This window comes from Ascaphus truei, chromosome 17 (assembly GCF_040206685.1).
Source record: "Ascaphus truei isolate aAscTru1 chromosome 17, aAscTru1.hap1, whole genome shotgun sequence".
In the NCBI taxonomy this organism is placed as follows: Eukaryota; Metazoa; Chordata; class Amphibia; order Anura; family Ascaphidae; genus Ascaphus; species Ascaphus truei.
In genome coordinates, this window is record NC_134499.1 from 26515686 (window position 1) to 26537743 (window position 22058).

Below are 22058 nucleotides of genomic sequence, written 5' to 3' on the forward strand. Positions count from 1 at the left end.
AGGGGCCGTGAGGTGTGTTATGGTTTAGTAAATAATGGCCAATGTATGTAGAATGTCCCCACATTGTTACCTGAGTGCACAACAGATTAAGCAAAAGAGGTGACCCTCAATCACAAATAAAATGCAGTTTTTCCACCTTATCTGAAATTTAAATGGGGGACCCCTCCCCACGCCTCCCTATACATATGTCCCTAGTCACTGGCTAGCTCTTGCAAAACATCGTGGGCATTTTGTGGCAGATTAAGACAAGTGTCTTTGCCACTGCAGTGTCAGAACCGCTCGGTGAGACAGATCCGGTGAGGCGTGAACAAGCGGCGGAGAATAATCTGTCTCTTGCAGGCACGTGGAAGGAAGCCCTCGGCTACCCTGAGCTGGTGTTCTGTCTCCAAGAGGGGATATCGCTTCACAGGTCCGAAAGGCAGCAGCTAGGAATCTGTCAGAGGCGTCCGCACTTTGGCATTGTAGAGGCTAAAGCAGCAATCTGAGCTGCTTAGTGACAAAAACTGTTCAGCGATGCTGCCTGTTCAAAGGCACCGAGGCTGCGTCCATAGTTTAGCAGTCAGCACTCCTCCGCGCTCACGCTGAGGCTCGCCTGCGCAATCAGGAGCGATTGCATGAACTAGCAGACGAACCAGCGTGCGTGATCGGGTGGCGGGGGGAGGCGGTGCACTGACGTCACTGGACCAATAGCCCACGAAGCGCCGACGTCACGGCGCCGTTACGTTGACGCTGCTTTGCTCTGATTGGAGGTTTTCAGCCGACAGGGCGCTCAGAAACAGGTTCTGCTGTTGGCTGAAAATCCCTGCGCCTCAGCACGCCTGCGGACGCTCGCGGGAGCCCCCTCTCAAGACATTCTCATTGAGGATGACGGGCTCATCGCGGAGAGTCCGCACGGCTCAGCGCTGACTGTCCTTCTCTGGATGCAGCATAACCAATAGGTTGTAAAGCCTCTTCCCAGTGCTGGAGAAGATTGCCACCCCATTCAGTTGAACTCTTCTTCAGCCCTGGGAGGCAGTTTCACAGCATATTGTATACAAGACAAAATTATTTTTTGATCTACACCACAGAAAGGTCAGTTGCATGAATAGCTGGGATTTTAAAATGGCCACCAGAGGCTTCAATGGTAACCACCGGCGCAGTAAGAGTACATCAAAGGAAGGTTTTACGAAAAAGAAGGAATAGCTATTTACAGAGTACAGTACACTAGTATGGTCTGTTACTAATTTAATTTCTTTTGTTAGGGAGAACAGTGATAATTAAAAGCTCAAAATAAATAACCAACCAACTTTATCTGAGACTTTATGAAAATCACCAAACTTGATAAAAGTTAGAAAGATAAAAAAACTCCCAACAAATATTCACACAACTTTATGACACATACACAATCCACAGGCGAAATCAGTGATGTTTGGCGATTGGTTATTCTGATTACGGTAAATTATGCGAATTTTATATTTTGGATAATTATTCGCCAGATTAGCAAATATGTAAAAACATTTGACACATTTTACTATCTCCCGTCAGGATCCCTCAAGCAGGGTTGTCAGGCGGCATCTGCAAAAATACTGAACACAATGGTGAAAGGTGTGTGAGAGACACAGAGACACAGAGACACAGAGACACAGAGACACAGAGACACAGAGACACAGAGACACAGAGACACAGAGACACAGAGACACAGAGACACACAGACACACAGGCACACACCTTTCTGCTCCATGCAGCAGCCCTGCCCCTCCCCCTTTGACAATTCTCTACTGTAATTATAAAAATAAAATTAAAAAAAAACTTAACCAATCAATATTTTCCCAAACAGGACACAAAAAAATGGGCGTATGTGTGATACCAATTTCTTTCCACTACCAAGATGGCGGTTGGAGCTGCCCTTTACGTCATCAGCGTGCGCAGATGACAGGTCGCCGTGACATCACCAGGAGCGCGGTGCAACGGCTGTCATGTCAGGTTGGGGCTCCGGTGCTGGCGGGGGTGGGATGGGCCGCACCCTCTGATCAGGGGGTCGCTATGGTCTCGCTGCCGGAGGGCCTTGGCCGTTCGGACAGGCTGGGGGAGCTGCTGGAAGAGTTCTCCCGGGCTCAGTTTCGGGCCAAAGACGGAAGCCCAAAGGTAAAGAGACTCGGTACCGGTCCCGGGAGATGAGGGAGAACCGGAACCAGGGCCCGGGGGATAGGAACCTAAGGAGGGATGTGAGAGGGAATCCAACTGCAACACCGCCCTCCCCTGTCACTGCAACAGCATGACACCTTCCCCATTATTATATTTATTACTCATTTATTAAAATAACATATACAATATTATTATAAAATAATATTACATTATTGTATTTATTACTCATTTATTACAATAAAATAATATTACATTATTATATTTATTACTCATTTATTGCTATTATTAATACTATTGCTGTCTACTATCAATGTGACTGCTCTATTATATTCATAGTGTAAGTATTGCTGTATTCTTTAATTACCACATTTTTATTAGTATCACTATGAATGTAATATATTAAAAATACTCTTAATTATTACTGTCGCAGTTATTATCAATGATTGCTCCGAATTGTCTATTTTAGTAGTTATTGCTGTTTATCGTGATCATTGCTCTAATTGTTACATTAACATTAACAATGAGTATTATTATAAGTATTGTTGCTGGCAAAGTTCTTTTGCATAGCAACCTGCAATGCGTTGAGCTGCGGGACCCTTTGGCTGTGGAGATTTTATATTTTACTGTAATTATATGACTTTTGTATTATTACTGTTAGTATTTGTACCTGGACAGTATGTATTTTCTAATGGAATTATTTTGCGTTATTTGTTTTATATGTAGAGGCTATTTACCCGGTGAGCCGGTTAAATAAGGCACTTGTTTCAGCCTTATTTAATTGGTAGAAAAATACAAATATGACGTTCAACCTTACCCTAACCATAATATGCTAGTCTAACCCTAACCATAATATGCTAGTCTAACCCTAAACATAATATGCTAGTCTAACCCTAAACATAATATGCTAGTCTAACCCTAAACATAATATGCCCTCTCTGTCCTAATAATCTGTGAGGAAATCATTGGTGGGAAATAAGTGAGAGGAAGGAGGTTATATAGATCCAACTGCCTGGTAAATAGACACTTCCTTGTTTATAAGATGCCAACATTTTCCACACAGCATTGGGTTGGGTGTGAAAGATGTAGAGTCTATGAAAGTGTCTGTTCACTATCCCGATTAGGTAAAAAATCTCCCTGCTTACAGGAACTTGCAATCTAAATTATGATTAATGAGGACAGTACTTATTTTTGTTTTTATAGGGCAAGGGTGGGCAACTCCAGTCAGCAAGTCTTCCACTGAGCCACGTGTGCTGAAGCAGGGATATCCTGAAAACCTGACCTGTGTGTGACCATTGAGGACTGGAGTTGTTGCCTAACCCTAGGGATTGGTTAATATAATGTGGGAATATAAATATGAAGGCAGATATATATATATATATATATATATATATATATTCTCTCATATTTATTTATTTTTTTGCTGTTACCTGATTTGTGGTCCATCGACCTCCTGGCATCCTCCATTCCTGGGAGATTTGGCGTTCTTTGTGTGTGGCATTTTTGGCACGAAAAAAAAACTGCCTGACAGGTCACCATTTGAAAGTCGCCATGTTATCTCCTGATGACGTTGCAACTTCCTTTTGGCCGACGGAGTGAGACCTGACCTCGCAACAAACCCGCACGCTGTTCAGAAACGAGCTAGCGCTAGCGGGGACGTAGCCTTAATAAGGTGTTACTAGGGGCCTCGGGAGGGTTACTACCCGCTTGTGAAATCGAAGGCGCTTCAAGCAGATTTTGTTAAAGTCGCACATTATATAAGTTATGGTGTGTCAAAAAGTGACAGAAACCTTCCAACGTATAGTGTACAGCAAATAAAAATCACTTGTGAGCACACAAAAATGGAAAATATTTGTATTTGCTGCATACTGTACAGTGGAGCGTTTTTGTCACTCCTTTTACCCACCATAACTTCTTTAATGTATGGTTGAAACCTATTCCAGCTTTACATTGCAAAGACCGTATAAATAGAGATGGGTGAATTGTTTTGGCGGGTTGGCTCCCTTTGGTCCGCGGATCAATCTCAAAAAGGGCGATTTAAAAAAAAATGATTATTATTATTATTATTATTACCAATATACTCTGCGGAATCCGTTGGCGGATGGCTGAATCCGCAGATTGAATTCTACAAATCAATCTGCGGGTTGTATCAAATGCCAGATTTTGATAAATCCGTGTGGATTTTACACCGCGAAACTGATCTTGGGGGTAAAATGCGAGAAAGTTCGGGAAGTGGATTTGGGCAAATTCGCCCATCTAAGTATAACCTCCCTCACAGTTAGGGGGCCCAAAAGGGTTTGAAGAGCTGTCTGTGAGTAAGTTTTACTGGCCATGCGCTTCTGTAACCCAGACTGCTGAAAAGTTGTGTAATGCGGCAGGCATAAGCTTATAGGGGTCCATGTTAAAATGGACATGAAGCAAAAGGTGACGGTGTGCTCATTTGCATGTCATTACCCAGAATCCCTGGTTGCAGGTGAAGCATTGTATGCTAACAGATAATGGTGAAGAAAAGCAGGGTTACAGACCTGTCTGAGACATGTGACTGTGCTCACAAGTGATTTTTATTTACTGTACATTGTTAAAGTCACAAATCAAAGACATGGTTTTCTTTTAGCTTGTGGGAACGGCCGTCGAAAGAAAGTCAAAGCTAAATTGGGAGCTCCTTAACGGTTGATTTGAAAATTCTTCAATCTCTGTCTCCACTATCGTACTGAATTGATATAAACATTTATAAATTGCTCCAATTTTACTGGTTGGGACTTGCATTCATGTGCGATGATTACATTATTCACTTTGAATTGGGCGGATCTGCAGTGATTCAAATGGTATTTGAACATATACAGTAGGCTTAAAAAATGGTAATAGATAACCAAGTGGTCCCTTATCACATGCAGTAAAATCCTCCTAAAGTTTATTCCCCAGATCGTATGCATCTATGCAATTCGTCTACTTTTCTTTACAAGGACATTGTTTTCTACTGTACTATTTGAACTCTTTAGTGAAGAAGTGTTTTCTCACAATGTTACACCACATATCCTGTGTTCAGCATCTCTCCCCCTGTTAAATGCCTCTCTCCTGTCCCACGTTGATACTTCTATTCTATATGCAGAGTACTTTGAGTACAGTATAATCCCTATTTAGCAATACGGTAGTATAACCTGAAGTTGAAACAGTAGCTCCGTCGCAGATAAATGCATTGCTGGCTCATTCTGAAGCTTAGTGGAAATCAACCACACTCAAATCTCCGTCTCTGTGTCTCTCCGTCTCTGTGTCTCTCCGTCTCTGTGTCTCTCCGTCTCTGTGTCTCTCCGTCTCTGTGTCTCTCCGTCTCTGTGTCTCTCCGTCTCTGTGTCTCTCCGTCTCTGTGTCTCTCCGTCTCTGTGTCTGTCCGTCTCTGTGTCTGTCCGTCTCTCCGTCCCTGTGTGTCTCTCCGCCCCTGTGTGTCTCTCCGTGTCTCTCTCTCCCCGTGTCTCTCTCTCCCCGTGTCTCTCTCTCCCCGTGTCTCTCTCTCCCCGTGTCTCTCTCTCCCCGTGTCTCTCTCTCCCCGTGTCTCTCCCTCCCCGTGTCTCTCCCTCCCCGTGTCTCTCCCTCCCCGTGTCTCTCCCTCCCCGTGTCTCTCCCTCCCCGTGTCTCTCCCTCCCCGTGTCTCTCCCTCCCCGTGTCTCTCCCTCCCCGTGTCTCTCTCTCCCCGTGTCTCTCTCTCCCCGTGTCTCTCCAGTTCTATCCATATATTTATGCAAACAAGAGGTCAAGTACAGCATCAGTGCAGGATGTCTTTCATGTGACTGGCAATGTATAACTAGTGAAATAAATGTCTTTAGAGCTTTGCCTTTTTGTCCGTGCAACTTTGTGTCTTTTTATCGTCAAGGGAAGTGAAAGGCTAAAGTCCCGGTCCTTCCTTTTATCTGTGTCAGCTTTTTGCTGTTATCCTCATGCTCTCTTAGTTTGTCATAAACATGTTAAGCGTTTCCCAGGTTTTAACTCCCCAATCACTGGAAATAAACCTGTTGCAATAAGAAGCAGAGTAGAGTCACGATACTGTGTTCTGGCTTCTAAAAGATTTCTTCGTTGTAAAGGGCTCAGAGATTAAAATAATCATTGCAGCTGTGGTCTTCCTCCACTATATTTACTGCCCACTACTTCCCCCTGTGATCATTATCATATTCTTGACTACATTGGTTTTGATTGTTGTCTGTTGTTAACCCGAGTTGGTTTGTGATTACAAAACAAAAAACACACCACATTTTACCTGCATCAAACTGGACATTCTGCATTACAGCCCAATAAAGACATAATTCATCATGGTTGTTGCTGTATTTTGAAGGGTTCACTGTTTTTGGAGCTAGTAAAATAGATACATAGGTAGAGGGATAGATCTCTGTATTGTTTTGTATGTCTTTATATAGCGCCATAAATGTACATAGCGCTTCACAGTAGTAATACATGTTGTAATCATATAAATAACAAATAATATAAATAACTGGATAAATATAAATATATAGAGATCTCTCAGTGCCAGTGGTACTTGCAGTATATCACATATACTTGGCACTATTTCCCAAAACGCTATTAAAGTTTCTTGCTTTTTTGTATATCTAGCATTAAAAAAAAAAAAAGAGACCTTGATTGTTGTTGATGGGAGTGGTAAAGATACCTGGTCACATTATACTTTTCCCTGGCTACTCCCTGTTTGTCTCATGTCACTGGTATGCTTTCAACAAAAGTTTGCACAGGTAAGCGAAAAACATAAGCCGGTTGTAGGTCCGGAATGGGCATCCTCCCCTAGTTCCCACACACGCTCTAATACTGAGTCTCTTGGTGTGTAGCACGTTATAAAAAGTTAGAAATAAATAAGCCTCCTCTTTCTCAGCTCTCTAATAAGTGGGCTAAAAATGGTCTACCACGAAGAGACCCATAAGAAGTTCACATCAAACTAAGACAAATATTTGCTTTCAGCGCAGCTATATTTGTCTAAGGAAGACCATTTGATTGTTAAATTCTTTACAAAATGTTGTTTTTTAGACCTACTGAGATTGCATTTTTAACTCGTCCGCTCCCTCTGTTACTGAGCTTGTCTCCTTCCAACCCCCCCCCCCCCCCCCCCCCTACCCGTGTCTCAGGTAGAGAGAATCGAGAAACACTGTTTGGATTTGTTCGGCAAAGATTACTGCTACAGCCTCATCCAGAACCCAAACGGCGAGCTGTGCAGCCATTACCCCCGGCAGATCGTCTTCCTGGAGTACGAGAGCACCGAGGATGATAAGCACACGTATGTAAAAAAACGGGCAATAATGAGCGATAAACAATACTCTGTGTATAAAGCTGAAAAAAAAGCTATTTATCGAACAGGTGCAATAGTTTCCCCTCCCCCCCCCCTCCACTGTTACTTACTTATTTGTTGCCTATGAAGCCTTTTAATATTATATTTTATTATTGAGATTTTAAAGTAGTCCATGAGAAAAATGGCTCCAAGAAGAATAGAGTTGGATTTATGTCATTGTGTGTGTGTCCTTTCCTGTCTGCTCAAGCAACCACAATCATCAATGTGCTACATAGATCCAGATTGCACCAACAGAAGCTGCCCGGGGCCTGATAACTGCGCAGATAAGGGCACGCACACGCCAGTATAGCAGTACTAGAGTTAGGCACTGTGCAGAAAGGGGGCAGCATGTCTCTATGAATAGAGATTCAGAGGCCCTGTTAAAACCCACATGTCAGATCGCTCTCAGAGCTCTTGGCAGCTCATGTAATGTCTCTGTTATTATTATCTGTGCTGGTCACGGGGGCAGCAGCAATCTGCTGTTCAAAAGTCCAACTGTATTGCAAGCAAGTATCACGCTAATAGTAGTGATATTTGGACTGTATTCCAATGATTAAATCGTTGACGCTGTAGAATATTTTTCTCTGACTCCTGTAAACCGCTGCTTATCTTTAACTTGGTGCCACTTATTTTTAATTTTTTGCAGTTTCCCGAGACTGCAGTTATGGCTTCAGGAAAACATGCAAGATATTTAGCCAAATATAAGCATGACCTGGTGCACTCTTTGGGTTAATCAGTGAAATAACAGCAGTGCTTATTTAGCAACTTCTATCTAACCCTACGGAGAAGTCCTGAACCATAGCAGCATAACCTGCAGGTGCTGAAAATGTAATCTGCCAATCCACCTTTAAGCAAAGCAGGGTGTTCGGGCATGCCCCGTTAAGTCTGTCTTACCGGGCACCCTGCTTTGCAGATGACATTTTCAGCACCTGCAGGTTGAGCCTGTTGTCCCTGGCTTGGAACCTGATGTTACATAGTAGATGAGGTTGAAAAAAGACATACATCCAAGTTCAACTTCGTTCTCACGGCCATATAGAGTTGTATGTATTCGGGCACCTACCTAAAGATGGCAGAATATATATCACTTGATTATAAAGCAGATGAGTCTGTGGCTCGTGAGATGTGATGCGGCTCCTATCTAAAGCTTTTTAGTAAGCAGGTGTTGGCTGCTGTCATATATGCAGGGTTTGGATTGCAGGTTTGAAAGCACGGTGCAGGTCAGCAGGCTGCAGGACCTTGTCAACCGCAGCAAGATGGCACGATGTCGTGGGCGCTTTGTCTGTCCAGTTATTCTGTACAAGGGAAAGGTAACCGATGCCGTGTATTCTTCCGGTCCTCTTATTTACAATGACTTGATTACGTGTAGTTCTGCAGTTGGACTAAAAACCTGTTAAGCAGCGCGCATTTTCTCTTAGCTACTTTCTTTACACGAACCTGTGACTGCGACGTTGGTTTTAAAGGTGGAAATGGATTTGTTTCATACTTTACTACAAGACACTCTGCCTTGAGTCACAGGTTTTGATCCCAGTTGTTTTCACATTCTAACATATTATAATGTTCTTTGCACATAGTGATATCTGCTTGCAGTATCTGCATTGATGTGTATTCTATGAAAACCAACACGATAAAGTTACTGCCACCTCTTGCATCTCTTATCATTGATTCCAAAATAGCGATGTCCTGCCCGCAGAGTTTACCATGGAAGTGTCATGTTTACATACTCCGTATTGCCGGACAGTGCAAATAAAATACAAATTCTGGAACAGATGTCGTCACCCCGTAGTGATTTGCATACAAGTAACGGGTCAATTTCTGATCCGCTCGAGGAAAAATACACACAGAGTACTTTGTGTCCAACTTTATTTGTGCAATAACTGCACTGAAAATCTCTGGGTAAAGCTTTCTGAGGGTAACCTGCCCACTCCTGTGCCTGAGAATATGACTTGGACATCAGGATGAAATGACACTAGCAAGCCAACAGGGTTTTTTTTTTTTTTTTTTTAAATGTTTATAGTACAATCTTTCCTAAGTCTCCAGATTTTTCACCTGTTTACATATAACGTGCTCAGACACTCTATAAAAAGCTTCTTATTAAAACGACATCATAATTCTCACATCGGAAATATTTGCTACTGGTGACTGGTGTGAACTGCTGCATTGTGTCAGCCTGGATTTTACAGCAGCAATCCCCCCCTAACTAACCTATCTTATTATAGACTGGGATTCGGGGGTCCTCCTGGGTTGCACTGCACTATTTTCAGCTGTGGGGACCCCCCAGCCCACCAATCCACACCAGTGAAGTTACCTAGATTACGTCCTGGTCTTTTAAAGGGGATTTAAATGGCCATCAGCTGCAACCTAATGGCGAGCATTTTATTTCCCCGGAAGTGAGATTTAAACCCAGTCACTTCACTGGCAAGTATCTGGGGGTCCCAGGAGCTGAAAATAACGGTGTTCAGCGGAAGGGGAAGGGGTTGCTGCTTTTGTGAAGAGATCAATATTCTTTTTTTTATTTCTTCAAAACCCCAATGACTGCGCCCCAATGTAAGATTTTAGTGACTGGCTATGTCTGCACATTGTTTTATTTTTTTTAATCTTAACTAGTTTGACTAGGAAACAAAGTAAACAAGTGTGTGTTTTTTTTGTTTTGTTTTTTTTTTAAAAGCATATTTGCAGGTCCGCAACACTGGCTGGATGGGGGGAGTTGTATGGACGGACTGGGTATAACTACATTTTCTCAGGTATGCTCTGTGTTTTTGTAAAACGGGGGGGGGAAAACCCACAGGGGGGTAAAGAAAAAGTCCCTTAATCAATGCACAACCACCAGGAAGTCACATCGTAGGCTATCAGTATATCTATTGACGGGCTGGAGCCCTAGGGAACGATACTGGGGTACCCCCCTGTGGGGTTCCCCTCTGATTTGCTTCTCATTTTTCCCTTTATATGCACCCACCTAGTCTACATAGGACATGTACTTGTTTTGTGCTGAGCGGTGGGCTCCTTTCTATGTTTAGCCTATGCTCTGTGTTTTGTAATGTGCGTGAGGAGGGACGGGATGATGTGCGTGCTTGCAATGGACGGCAGATGAAAGCAGAAGTGGTGATGTTTTGGGAAGTGAGGCTGTAAGTTGCTGGCTGACAGTCTGGTTTTCATGCAGGGGGCACAGATGATGCATGGGCAGAGTCCGAGGTTACAGAGGACGAAGCTGCTGGCAGGTTGGTATAAGAAGTGTAACAGAATGATGACCGTTTCTTGGGAACCTCGCGTTGTCCATGTGCATTGAATTTTTGTAATGCCAATTCTGACTGATGACCAGTCAATAGATACTGCTCAGCTACTTCTCTTTAATAAATGTCCCCCTAAGATGATACGTTTAAAAAAACATCAGGTTTCCATGACGTGCCTGTGAACTGATAATGCTCCATAGTAGCAGAAATGCTCTACAAAGAAATAAACGGCTCGATGGATATTACGTTTTCAGCTACGGTAGTGCGGATTGGAGCTCTATCGCACGAAAACGCCCTTTGACTTCAGCGGCAGTTTCCATGCGCTAGCGTCCTGATCGGTACCATCTCAGTTTAATGAATAACTCCACATGGCTCGATTTTAAGGCCAAAAACAATGTTTTCACAATGTAATAAAGCGCAGTGGCAGCAGGACATTGCTATGCTGCACTTGTGTGAGAGAGTATTTCTGTGCCTCAGTTAACTTGTTGTTTAGTCTGCAGTGTACATTGCTCCTAATAAACTTCCTACAGCTGTAGCGGTTCAGTCCTTTGTATATATTTGATGTAAATCCACATGCAGGTTTGTGCTACTCACCCTACACCAATGCAGCGCAAACATACTAGCAACGTGAGGTTACACTCCTACCCGCTCCGGACTATTTTGACACGAGTAATTGGACCTGCTGAATACTAAAATCAAACTGTAACCAGTTCCATTCGGACTTCTGTGTCATCATTTTAGGAATGGGGACTCCCAGCTTTTTGACAAAGTCAGAGGTCATGACATCAAGTTGTTGCGATACCTCTCGGTCAGGTACATCTGTGACCTGATGGTGGAGAAGAAGAAGGTGAAGTTTGGCCTGAAGTGAGTGTGTATTTTGTTTTAATGCTCTCCCTCATGGAGCTGAAAATAGACGGGTAGCACACGGTCTTCTCTGTTCATGAAGTGTTCTTTCCACACAATGCTATTTGCCAGTGTTCATACTGCACATAATTGGTCTATTATTATTATTATTATTATCATTATCATTCCTTGACCGTGATGTCAAACTGATGTACAATGTTACTGTGACATAGTTTTTGTAATGGATTTATTTACATTGCTCTGTAGAAATGCAGGAGCAGTTGGTTGTGTAGCATGCCGAGTCTGCTGGATTTCTGGGTATCTTCACTCCAGAATGTTGACAGTTTTGGGACATTTTCATTTATTTTCTCTATTTTATTTAATTTCTCTTTTTTTCTCTTCAGTGTGACGTCTTCTGAAAAGGTGGATAAGGCTCAGCGCTACGCAGACTTCACTCTTCTATCTGTCCCTTATCCAGGTACAGCATGAGATAGATAATATGTTGGTTTTCTGTAACTTGCAAACCAATGGCATTAAAACTCCATGGTGGTATTTAAGATGGGGGGATAGAAAATATTCTCTCATATTGGCGCACGTTTTTGAAAGAACGTCACAATTACAGACCTCCTTTGTCCAGATTTGCATTGATTCTTCTTGCTTTCTTTTGTAGGCTGTGAATTTTTTAAGGATTACAAAGATCGGGACTATTCAGCGGAAGGCCTTGTTTTTAACTGGAAACAGGTAAGTCAGGTTTGTGAGGCTGTATGAGTATAACGGTTCCATGTGGATGGACATAGTAGGAAGATGCTGGAAAACCCAGTATGGAGGATGAAACACACACAGGCGGCCACCTTTTTTGTTTCTTTAGCCAGTATGCGTACTAGAACACGAAACCGGTGTTAAAACAGTGCCATTAAACTTTGGGGTAAATACTCCATTTACCTCAATGGGGAACTTTTGCCGAAAAACCTCTCACACGGCCACAGCACGTTGAAGATTATAGCTTTTACCCCATAAATGTCTACTTTTCATATGGCATTGCAATAAAGTGCAATCGAATGTAAACCCCAAAAGCATGTCGGCAAATCTGACGCAAAGTAGAAACCCAACTCCTTTTTGTTAGGGGATAGACCTTTTAGGGTATGTAGTATATGTAATCCCTCTTACTTCTAGGCCCCAGATTTACATTTGGTGCTGAGGTGGGGGCCCGAGTCCTTTATTGTTACTCGATATGCCACACGTGGCTTACGATCAGATGGTGGGAAATAAATAGTGTGTGTGTGTGTGTGTGTGTGTTATATATAACTGATTTTTATATAACCGTTACATATTCTTAGGAACCTTGTGATCCTCAGCAAAAGACCACAACATTCGTAATACAGCATATATCATAATACTTCACAGTAACGCTACACGGATGTATATTGGTGTCAGTTGAGAGTGGGCCACCCAATCCTGGGTATATGGGCCTGTAATGGTGCTGGCACTCTTAATGCACTAAAGTGTTGCAGGCCTGAACTTTACAAAGGTGCTTCGGTACCACTTGGACTGCAGCCATTGTGGGTCCCCTCTGACAGCGCTCGACGCCCCGTGCATCTTCCTGGCGTGAATCCGCTTGACCTCTCTCCACAATGTACTGCCCTCACTCTGGCAACTCTCGGCTCACTATCAGTGGGACTCAAACTGGCCCCGGGTCAATCTCGATGGAGCCTGAGTGCATTGAGGCTCGTGCAGATCTGACTCGCGCGTCATGCCCGCCCCTCTTAAAGGCTCCTCCCTCTCTTAGTCCCACCTCTTCCACAGCCTTTGTTACTGGCTGCTCTTATGTCCATCGGTCGCATGTCCATAGCACACTGGAGAGGAGCCTGCCAGGGGGCAGTGTGAGTGTGTTGCTTGGATCACCCAGGGGGTTACATCTAGATCACGTCTGGCCAACTCCAGTCCTCCAGGGCCACCAACAGGTTCGGCTTTAAGGATTTCCCTGCTTCAGCACAGGGGGCCTCAATCAGTGGCTTGGTCAAACAACTGAGACACCAGTGGCGTTAGCCCTTGAGGACGGGAGTTGGCCCCCCCCATGAGAAGATTCTATACCATGTAGGGAAGTGGCTGGCGTTCTGCCTCTGCGAATGGCTATATGTCATTGCATTGATGCAGATTTTGTACTGCAGTTGTTGATAATTCGGCATTACACTTTTTCCTTTAGGATTATGTTGATGCTCCCTTGAGTATCCCGATCTCTCTGAGCAGGTCCCTGAACATTGATTGGAGAGAGTACCAGGTAAGTCAGCGTTGCGTATTTCCGCTCTTACCATTGACTGGAAACGTGCGAAGTTTTTTTTGTGTTGCGAGGCTGCGAATCATGTGAAATTAACCCTGCGTTAGTAGTGGGGGGAAAAAAAGAAAAAGCGCGGCCCACTCGGGATTCGCACACGATTCGCCATGTTGCTTAATATAGTAATTTGCAGACTTTTGTAAAGTCGCTAGATTTGCTTAAAACTGAGAATATTAATAGGGCGCTCACCGTGTTTCACTCGCTACCTGGCGATGTTTTGCTGAAAACGTACGAATTTGGCAACATTATAAGCCATTATGAGGCTTGGCTGGAAAAACCAGGCAAGCTGCAATAAACAACTAGTTACCTAGACTTTCCTTTGGTAATTTCTCCAGTTGTGTAAACTGTCTTCAAGCAGCAAAACATGTGACATCTTTTTTTTTTTTTTAATTTTTTTAATCAGTTCTGTAGTATTAGATAATAGTGACTTTAAAAAAAAATGTTTAACTCTTAATTACATTTGTAATGTTTTTGTTTTTGTTTTTTTAAAGCAGTTTGATTTCTATAGCACACTTCCCAAGCAGTTGAAGATATTTGCAGCACTTTCCTATTTGTGATGATTTGTTGCCAATGTTCCCAGCTGTTTAAACTGTAAACTGTAACAATAGATAATGTTACCCTAGTAATATATAAGGATACATCGTAGCTGCTGAGTTACACTGACTTGGGCTGAGTACCTGTTGGCGCTGAGCGCGCTCATGCTTGGAGTGCGCTCCAAGCATGGGCGCCGGGTGTCCTGCTTGAATGCGTGGGGCTGGGAGCATTGCGGGTAGTTCAGCGCGCGGGAAAGTATACATTTTGTTGTTTATCTGAGCGCGGGTGAGCGTGCGTGCACGAGCTAGTGAGAGAGCGCGCGCACAGAGTGGTGAGGGACTTACATATATTTATATATGTAAGTAACCGCCGCAAGTGCCGCCCGCTCGGCGCTAGCAGGGACGCAGCCTTAAGGATTGATTGAAACTGAAAGGCAGCCATTATGTTAGGCACACAATCAGGATTTTTGCAGATTTGTAACGGAAGCACCAAACAGTCAGTTTATGTAAGAATGTAGCATTGTACACTGTCACGTGTTTTAGATATAAAAAGAAAAAAAGGGGGGGAAAGTAGTATTGCTGCTTTTAAACACGAATATAAAAAGTATGTGGGTATTATACAGTACGGTCAATTAAAAGTATATACTGCACAGTGCAGCCAGTGTTGCACGTTTTAATTGTATACGTTTCTACTATCCGACGTCTCGTGCTTTATCCTCGCGGCCACTATCACAGACAAAGGGATGAAAGCAAAGCACAGTCAGGGGCAGGCCTTCTTAAATAAAGCTCTGTGACCACACACGGCATATTGCACTCCCTTTGTGCAGTGCCTGGGACATTCCATCAGGCAGGGAACGGAGACTCGGTGAGCGTGGGGCCTCAGGAAAGTGGGTCAGCGCACCGCAGGATGCACTGCGGGGCAGGTTACATAATGGGTTTTGCGGAGGCTCATTTCACAGGTGTCTTATTCTCCTGGGACGTGATTTGCTTCGTTTTAGAACTGTACACGGATCGTATTTTTGTCACAGTTTTCTTTAACCCTTTTAGTGCAGCACAGTCTTGTACTGAGGGGCCTAACATCTTCCCCCAACCTGCAACGCAATGCTGCTTATATCTCTTTCACTGCCAAAGTCAAGTTGCTACCTCTAAAATATTGCTATGTGTGTCTGAAGCTTCTTCTAATTGGGGTAAGAGGAACAGAGGCAATCATTATTTGCAGCCACTGGGAATCCAAAGTTTTAATTCTCCATATCTTCTGCTTCACATCTCTGCCACACAATGATGCCCTGTGTTGGTTGTTATTGTGCATGCGAGTGCATCTTGGGCAGGTACTGCACGAAATAAATATGACAGACTTGCCAGAAATGGGCCTCTACAGAGGCTGCTTAGAAACATTATTAAGATATATTTCAGGGTTCAACATCATTATCCTGCTTACCTCCTAAATTGAAAAGTAGTTCTCTAGAAATTTTGACGTCACAAATTTATTTTTGATAATAAATCTGACCTGTTCCTAGATGTCGTTCTTGCAGATTCCCTTGACACTGTAACAAGTTGTTTTGACCCTTCCAGACTCTCACTTGGATAACATCTCCGACTTCCATTATTTCTGTATTTTTGTGTAGAATTGGGACTTGGTGAAGCAGACTCAGAACTACTTAAAGCTTCTCATCCATATCATCAACGGAGATGGTAAGAGCTTTTCTTGTCAACCTCCCTAAGCATCATGTACTGTGTGTGGTTTTTCCCGTTTTGGGGTTTCAAAGAGACTTGCTCTTTTTTTCTTTTGGCAAATATATAGTTTGCATTTTTTTTAATGTTCTCTCTAAAGCTGCATTATGTAAGAGACCTGGCCTGGCATCAAATCCTTCCTTCTAAAAGCAGCCATGCACGTACTTGGCCACTTCTAGATACTTCGCACTAGCTAGGGACATCTGCTTTCTAACTACTGATGCATTGCAATGGCCAGAGATGTATATTCATCTTGCATGGCACCATTTTGGCGATCTAATCTTATTTTGCAGAACTTCCAATAATGGTCATGCTGGAAGCTTCCTGTGGGGGGAGTAATATTAATAAGCTTCATAAATGTGAAGATTTCAGGGAATCTGATCGGCAGCCAGTGGAAAGTAGCAGATGTAAAAACGCAGTAGTTGTCTACTTGGCTAAGATTTGCCAAGTATGTAGCACTGGCCCTTCTTTGTAGGGATGTTAAGGCATTTAATATGCTTTCATTCCCATTCTTTGCCTGGTTCTCCCCTGGTTTAGATTTCCACCCCGTATTTTCTTTGATCCTTCATTTTTCTGACGCTTTGCAGCTTTTTCGAGAGCGGGAGATCTGCGTATCGGGGATATTTTATATTCTTGGTAACGGACACGCGGTCAACATTTTCTTTGTTGGTTTTGTCTGATTTGTGTTGCTGCTGAAGGTGATGTCTACTTTAAGTGCATAGATACTGCAGCACCGATTGGTACCAGCGCTGATATAACGGAGTAATGTGCTTTGTAGTGGAAAGTAAGGCAGAAGGAATGTCTTCCCCTGTGTAATCTCCTTCTTTCCGCTGCACAGATAACAGCGGCCTGCTGGTACACTGTATCTCCGGCTGGGATCGCACCCCTCTCTTTGTATCACTTCTGCGACTGTCTCTATGGGCTGTAAGTATAGTTCATATGGGGCTGGTAATCTGGCACAGGCCGCGTGTGTGTGTGTGTGTGTGTGTGTGTGTGTACACAACCCCATACCTCTCACTTGGTAATTCCCTTTTATCGGTAACCAGAAACGTGGTGCAAAGATTTCAACCCTGCTGTGGCTGCATGGATGGAACTGATGTTTAGTTTGGAATTGAAAGACAATAATGTGAGATTAGGATGATATCTAGTAATGGGAGTGAAAGTAGGTCAAATTAGATTATATTGTAAAATTAGATTGTAAGCCCTACAAGGTAGGGACTCGCAGAGGCTGCTAAAATTACCTGTACGGCACTGCATTCACTGTCTGTGCTATATAAGAAAAAACATTAACTTATCCCCAGTAATGCTACTAGTGTCAGGAGCATCTTAACCCTTTGGATGCCGTTTGACATACTGGAACTACTTTGTCATGTTGTCCGGCACCCCAGGGGCGCTGAGACGTAACAGCTACGTCATATATTTAGATGAACAAAGTGCTGTCTTGCGCACAGGTATGCAGTCTCCAAGACGAAGCGCTGTTCCATAGCGCGAAACGCGTTGAGGGGGAGGCTGAGGTGTAACCTGGGTGTCTAGTGTGTCTCATCGGAATAAAGTTTTGCAATTACAAACCGGAAGTTTGCTTGGATTTGTGCCGCAGTAGCGCCGGACTCTCTCTTCCACTATACCGTCATATATTTAGTTTGCTTGTTTTTCTCTGGGAGATTGCGTTCTGCGCTACTGTGGGGCCGGCTGAGGAACGGAAGACTCCTTCTTTTCCTTTTCGTCACATGTGACGGCGACGTGCCGTTGTGGCTGCGGCATTCTCCGCGGCCCCTCCGGCTCTCCAAAGGGTTAAAGAAGAAGTAGGAAAAGTCTTGGGGCATCATGGGATAAGTTAATTGAGAAGCAATAAACACACAATCCCAGCAAGATCTAACCCCAGAACCTACCACTTCATCTATATATTTGTATCAAAAGGAGTGCTACTGAGCATGGCCAAATGTATGTAACAAAAGACACAAATACCCAATGGTCCATTCTCCCTCCACTGCAGAGGTAAATAAGAATTTTCACATGTAGTGTTGGGACCTGCATAATGGTCATGCCGTGACGTGGCTGCAGGCTTATAACGCTTTGGCCAAAGGGTTTAACTACTGTAAATGACCCTTACTCATGAGAATACTAACATTAAAGTATTTAACCATGTATTTTGTCACGTTGGATGTAGCATTGTGTATCTTTGTCATTTGAGGTGCAACCAGATATTATTCAGATAGAAAATTTTGCATCCACAGCTTGTCTTGTGGGTAAAACGGGAAATATACAAAGAATACAAGTTACTTTTCTCAGTATAGCAGATACTATAACTCGCAGTCCAATATCACAGTTTCCTAGTACGTGGGATTGAGCACAAACTCTTTGCATACTTTCAATTTCACTTTTTCTTGCTAAAAAACACTTTTATATTAAAATAGTATTTTATACTCAATAGACAATAATGTAAGGCTCTTAAACACTACTTTTAGTGGCATTTGAACCAATGTCTCTGTGATTTTTTTTTTTCTCTTTGGGGGGGGGGGGGGCTGTATATGAAACACTGTATATGAAATTTGTGATATGTTTGCAGTTCCATGAGGATAATTTGTGAACCTCCGCAGGGGTAACACCTGCACTGTACATTACATAAGCAAAAAGACCTGTCCCATTGCAGTGATCATTACTGTGTCTTCTTTATTTAACCTTTTTGCTGCCGGAGGGATTTGCAATGCATTGAGCAGATTTCCCTGCAAAGCAATCTCGTTATTACATATTAGATGGAAGTGACATTTTATACTTTTCTGCTCCCTTATGAAGCGTGTTAAATTAGCAGCCTGTGTGCTTCCATGTGGCACATTCACAAGATTGGATTGATTGAATATTGGTCTGTCTTGCTGGTTCATGAATTCACAGGCTTATTGTACAACTGTGCATGCAGTGACACATTGTTCAGTCCTTCAAACGGTCCAGTACTGGCTGTGTAATCCCCGATTACCCAGGTATTCAGGCACTTGGAAGTAGTGATGTAAAACATTAACTCTCTTTGCTGCCATTGCGTTGCAGACCTCCCTAGCCACGGTAGGGTTAAATGGGCTTGCAACCAAATGACCATTCAGTAAATTCATTTGCAGGATGGAATGATCCACCGCAACCTGGAGCCAGTTGAGATTCTCTACCTGACGGTGGCTTACGATTGGTTCCTCTTTGGGTAAGTCCCAGGTTTTGGTGTGTCTTGCGTCTCTTATGACATCAGCAACGGGACGCTGCACCTTAGACCTTCTCTTGCCCCTTTCACTGCTGGTTGAACCTGCAACAAATTGTCCACCCTGTGTAAGAAATATTGTTGATAAAAAAAATATATCAGTTGTAGACAGGTGAGGGGATTGAGGAGTGAGAGTTGTAGACAGGTGAGAGGAATGAGGAGGGGGATAATGAAGATTCTTGTGATGTAAAGAGATATCTGTAGCTCTGAGCTTGAAGTAGGGTGGGAGTTGAGAAGAAGCCATGCAGACCCTGTGTCGGGTAGATAACCTCCAAACTGGTCTTTGAATAAAAGGAGTTAGGAGTCTAAACACTAAAGTAGCAGAGACCTGCGATGGCATTTTATTATGCCTACTACAAAATATCAGAATAAAGCCAATTCAGGTTGTAACCTGCAACTTGGACCCGGTGTTGTCTCTCTGGATCCATCTCATGAGGCCCTTATCAGCACCGGCAGCATTCAGCCTTTCCAGCAGGAAAAATAACCTGAAATGACGAATGATGCACTATATAATGACATGGAGTAAATATATACCCCCTCCCCTAGAGCTTATTCTTTTGGGCCATCAAATGCATAGGCGCCCAAACAGACAGATTACTTCCAAGGTCTGCCATGTTGGATTTGCCCTCAGGGGTAGCCACCAGCAGAGTATTTTCCCTCACAGTAGACGTAGAACGTGGCTTGCACGTTTCCAGCAGTGTGCGTGTCCGGCTGGATTGCTCCAATGTGACTATTCTTCCCCTTTTATTTAATTCTAGGCACATGTTGGTTGACCGGCTCATCAAGGGCGAAGAGGTAAGACCTACAGAAGCTGGGTTGTCCGCTATACTGAACCACTCATCATTGTCATGTCTGGGAGAGAGATGCATTGTGCCTCATTTATGCTTAGCCACTTATTTCAATGTGATCCTGTAGCCTGGATGTCACTGTCACTGTGAACCTTCAGGCTTTATGAGACCCGTCCCTTTTTTTTGTGTTTTTTTTTTTATAAAGCAGAATAATATTAAAAAGGGAAATAAATGTGCATTTTAAGCAATACCTGACAATCTGCTATGCATTTTCTTAATGCTTATGATATACACGTAAAACCATTGTATTGCTTGTTGTGAGAGAATAACAGCCATTTTAGATGCTCTTGGGGAAAAAAAACCCCTGTAAATGCCCCAAATTAAATATAATGAAGTAATTGAATGAATTCTAATAATATAAAAATAAGTGTGTATTTTTGTTGTACCATTAAATAAAATCATAGGTGGCACCTTTAAGTGAGGGTTACACGGAGAAGTATAATTTGGAAATCTTAACCTTAATTTTTTGCTTACTGGTTATAATATGAAGCTTATATCCCTTTAGGAATTGTAACCACATTAGTCCACAACAGTTGGATCTACAGTATAGACACCCTATGGTTAGATCTGCACTAATTGCCTATGAAGCCTTCTGATTGCAGAAAGCTTGTAAGCACAGTGCTTGTGTATGTCATGTAGTATGGTGCAGGTTGTTTATTTAACCTCATTGCCATGTGTTGCTGGCCTCTCTGGCAGCGATGGGGTTAACCTCTTTAGTTCCAGAAGCTTCGCACTAACGCAATAAAATCTGTACCCTCCTGTGCATATGCTTTTGCAAACCCTCAGACACTGAACGGGCTTAATCTTCTCTTGTGCATCTCTCCCCCGCTCTCTCTCTCTCCCTCTCTGTCCAGATATTTTTCTTCTGCTTCAATTTTTTGAAGCACATCACTTCAGAGGAGTTCTCCGCATCAGGGAGGAAAACAAGGTAAGGCGACAAACACCCAGAAAAAGATAGAAAGTAGATGACCTCGTTAGCGGAACCGGCTTGGGATATCAGTTGGAGTCTGTCAAACCTCCAGCGTCCTGACCCAGTTTGTTTAATTTATTCTCTTCTGGAGAGCCTGACTAACTGGGACCCGTCTCGCACAAAGGTGTGTGTGTGTGTGTGTGTGTGTGTGTATGGGTATGAGAACACACACAGCGCTAGGAAAAGTATCGCCGAGTGCAGTTGGATTTTAATTTGATAAGCAAACAGTGCAGTGTCTAACTTTGCAGAGCAACACGTGTGAAATGAATTGTACATCTATCTTTAAATAGGACAAGGAGGCAGTTGAGACTTTTTAAAGGATTTTTTTCCCCTAAGATCTGAACTAATTACATATTATATATATAGCGATGGAAAGCCATATATTTCACAGACTACACAGGCTTTTCCATAACAAAATGGCATTGTTCTATAATTATTGTTCTCCTTCAGCACTTAATCATATACATATATTTTTTTTGTCTCTGAAAATATCAAAGCGTTTCTCGATTCCCTGAATATACTGCACTGTATAACCGGCTTGGGATATCAGCTGGAGTCTGTCCAACTGCACTGTATAAATCTCCTTTTGTTAGTAGGAAATATAACAAAGTTGTCCCTTGCACTTTTATCTTCCTTGATTTGGTTGTGTCTGGAGCTAGGTCTTGGAAAACGTCAACTTCGGCAAACGCTCCAATTACTAAGGATAACTCCACGTCTTTGCAAGTGTGCAAGGCATCAGATATTAATAAGCATGAGTGAAGCCCTAGATCACTTGAAGCCATCAGGTCTACGGCCCAATGGGTTTTACTGCCTTATGCATGTTCCCCAACATGTCTGAGCTAAAAGGAAACCCTAGATTAGTGTTTCTCAATCAGGGTGCCTCGGAAACCCAAGC

General features: G+C 43.1%; 1 protein-coding gene across 3 annotated transcripts in view; it reads left to right on the forward strand.

The window, feature by feature from the left end:
• Positions 1-1918: 1918 nt before the first annotated feature.
• MTMR14 (myotubularin related protein 14) overlaps positions 1919-22058 on the forward strand; it is a 43762-nt gene continuing 23622 nt past the window's right edge. For all 3 annotated transcript variants that reach the window (XM_075574369.1, XM_075574371.1, XM_075574370.1), the window contains exons 1-14: positions 1919-2124; positions 7242-7390; positions 8640-8748; positions 10107-10182; positions 10599-10656; positions 11410-11532; positions 11916-11989; positions 12182-12252; positions 13715-13789; positions 16002-16068; positions 16946-17031; positions 19215-19291; positions 20104-20140; positions 21048-21121. In XM_075574369.1, coding sequence (XP_075430484.1) covers positions 2023-2124; positions 7242-7390; positions 8640-8748; positions 10107-10182; positions 10599-10656; positions 11410-11532; positions 11916-11989; positions 12182-12252; positions 13715-13789; positions 16002-16068; positions 16946-17031; positions 19215-19291; positions 20104-20140; positions 21048-21121 — 1178 coding nt within the window. In that variant the 5' untranslated portion in view covers positions 1919-2022. The remainder of the gene's footprint in view (positions 2125-7241; positions 7391-8639; positions 8749-10106; positions 10183-10598; positions 10657-11409; positions 11533-11915; positions 11990-12181; positions 12253-13714; positions 13790-16001; positions 16069-16945; positions 17032-19214; positions 19292-20103; positions 20141-21047; positions 21122-22058) is intronic.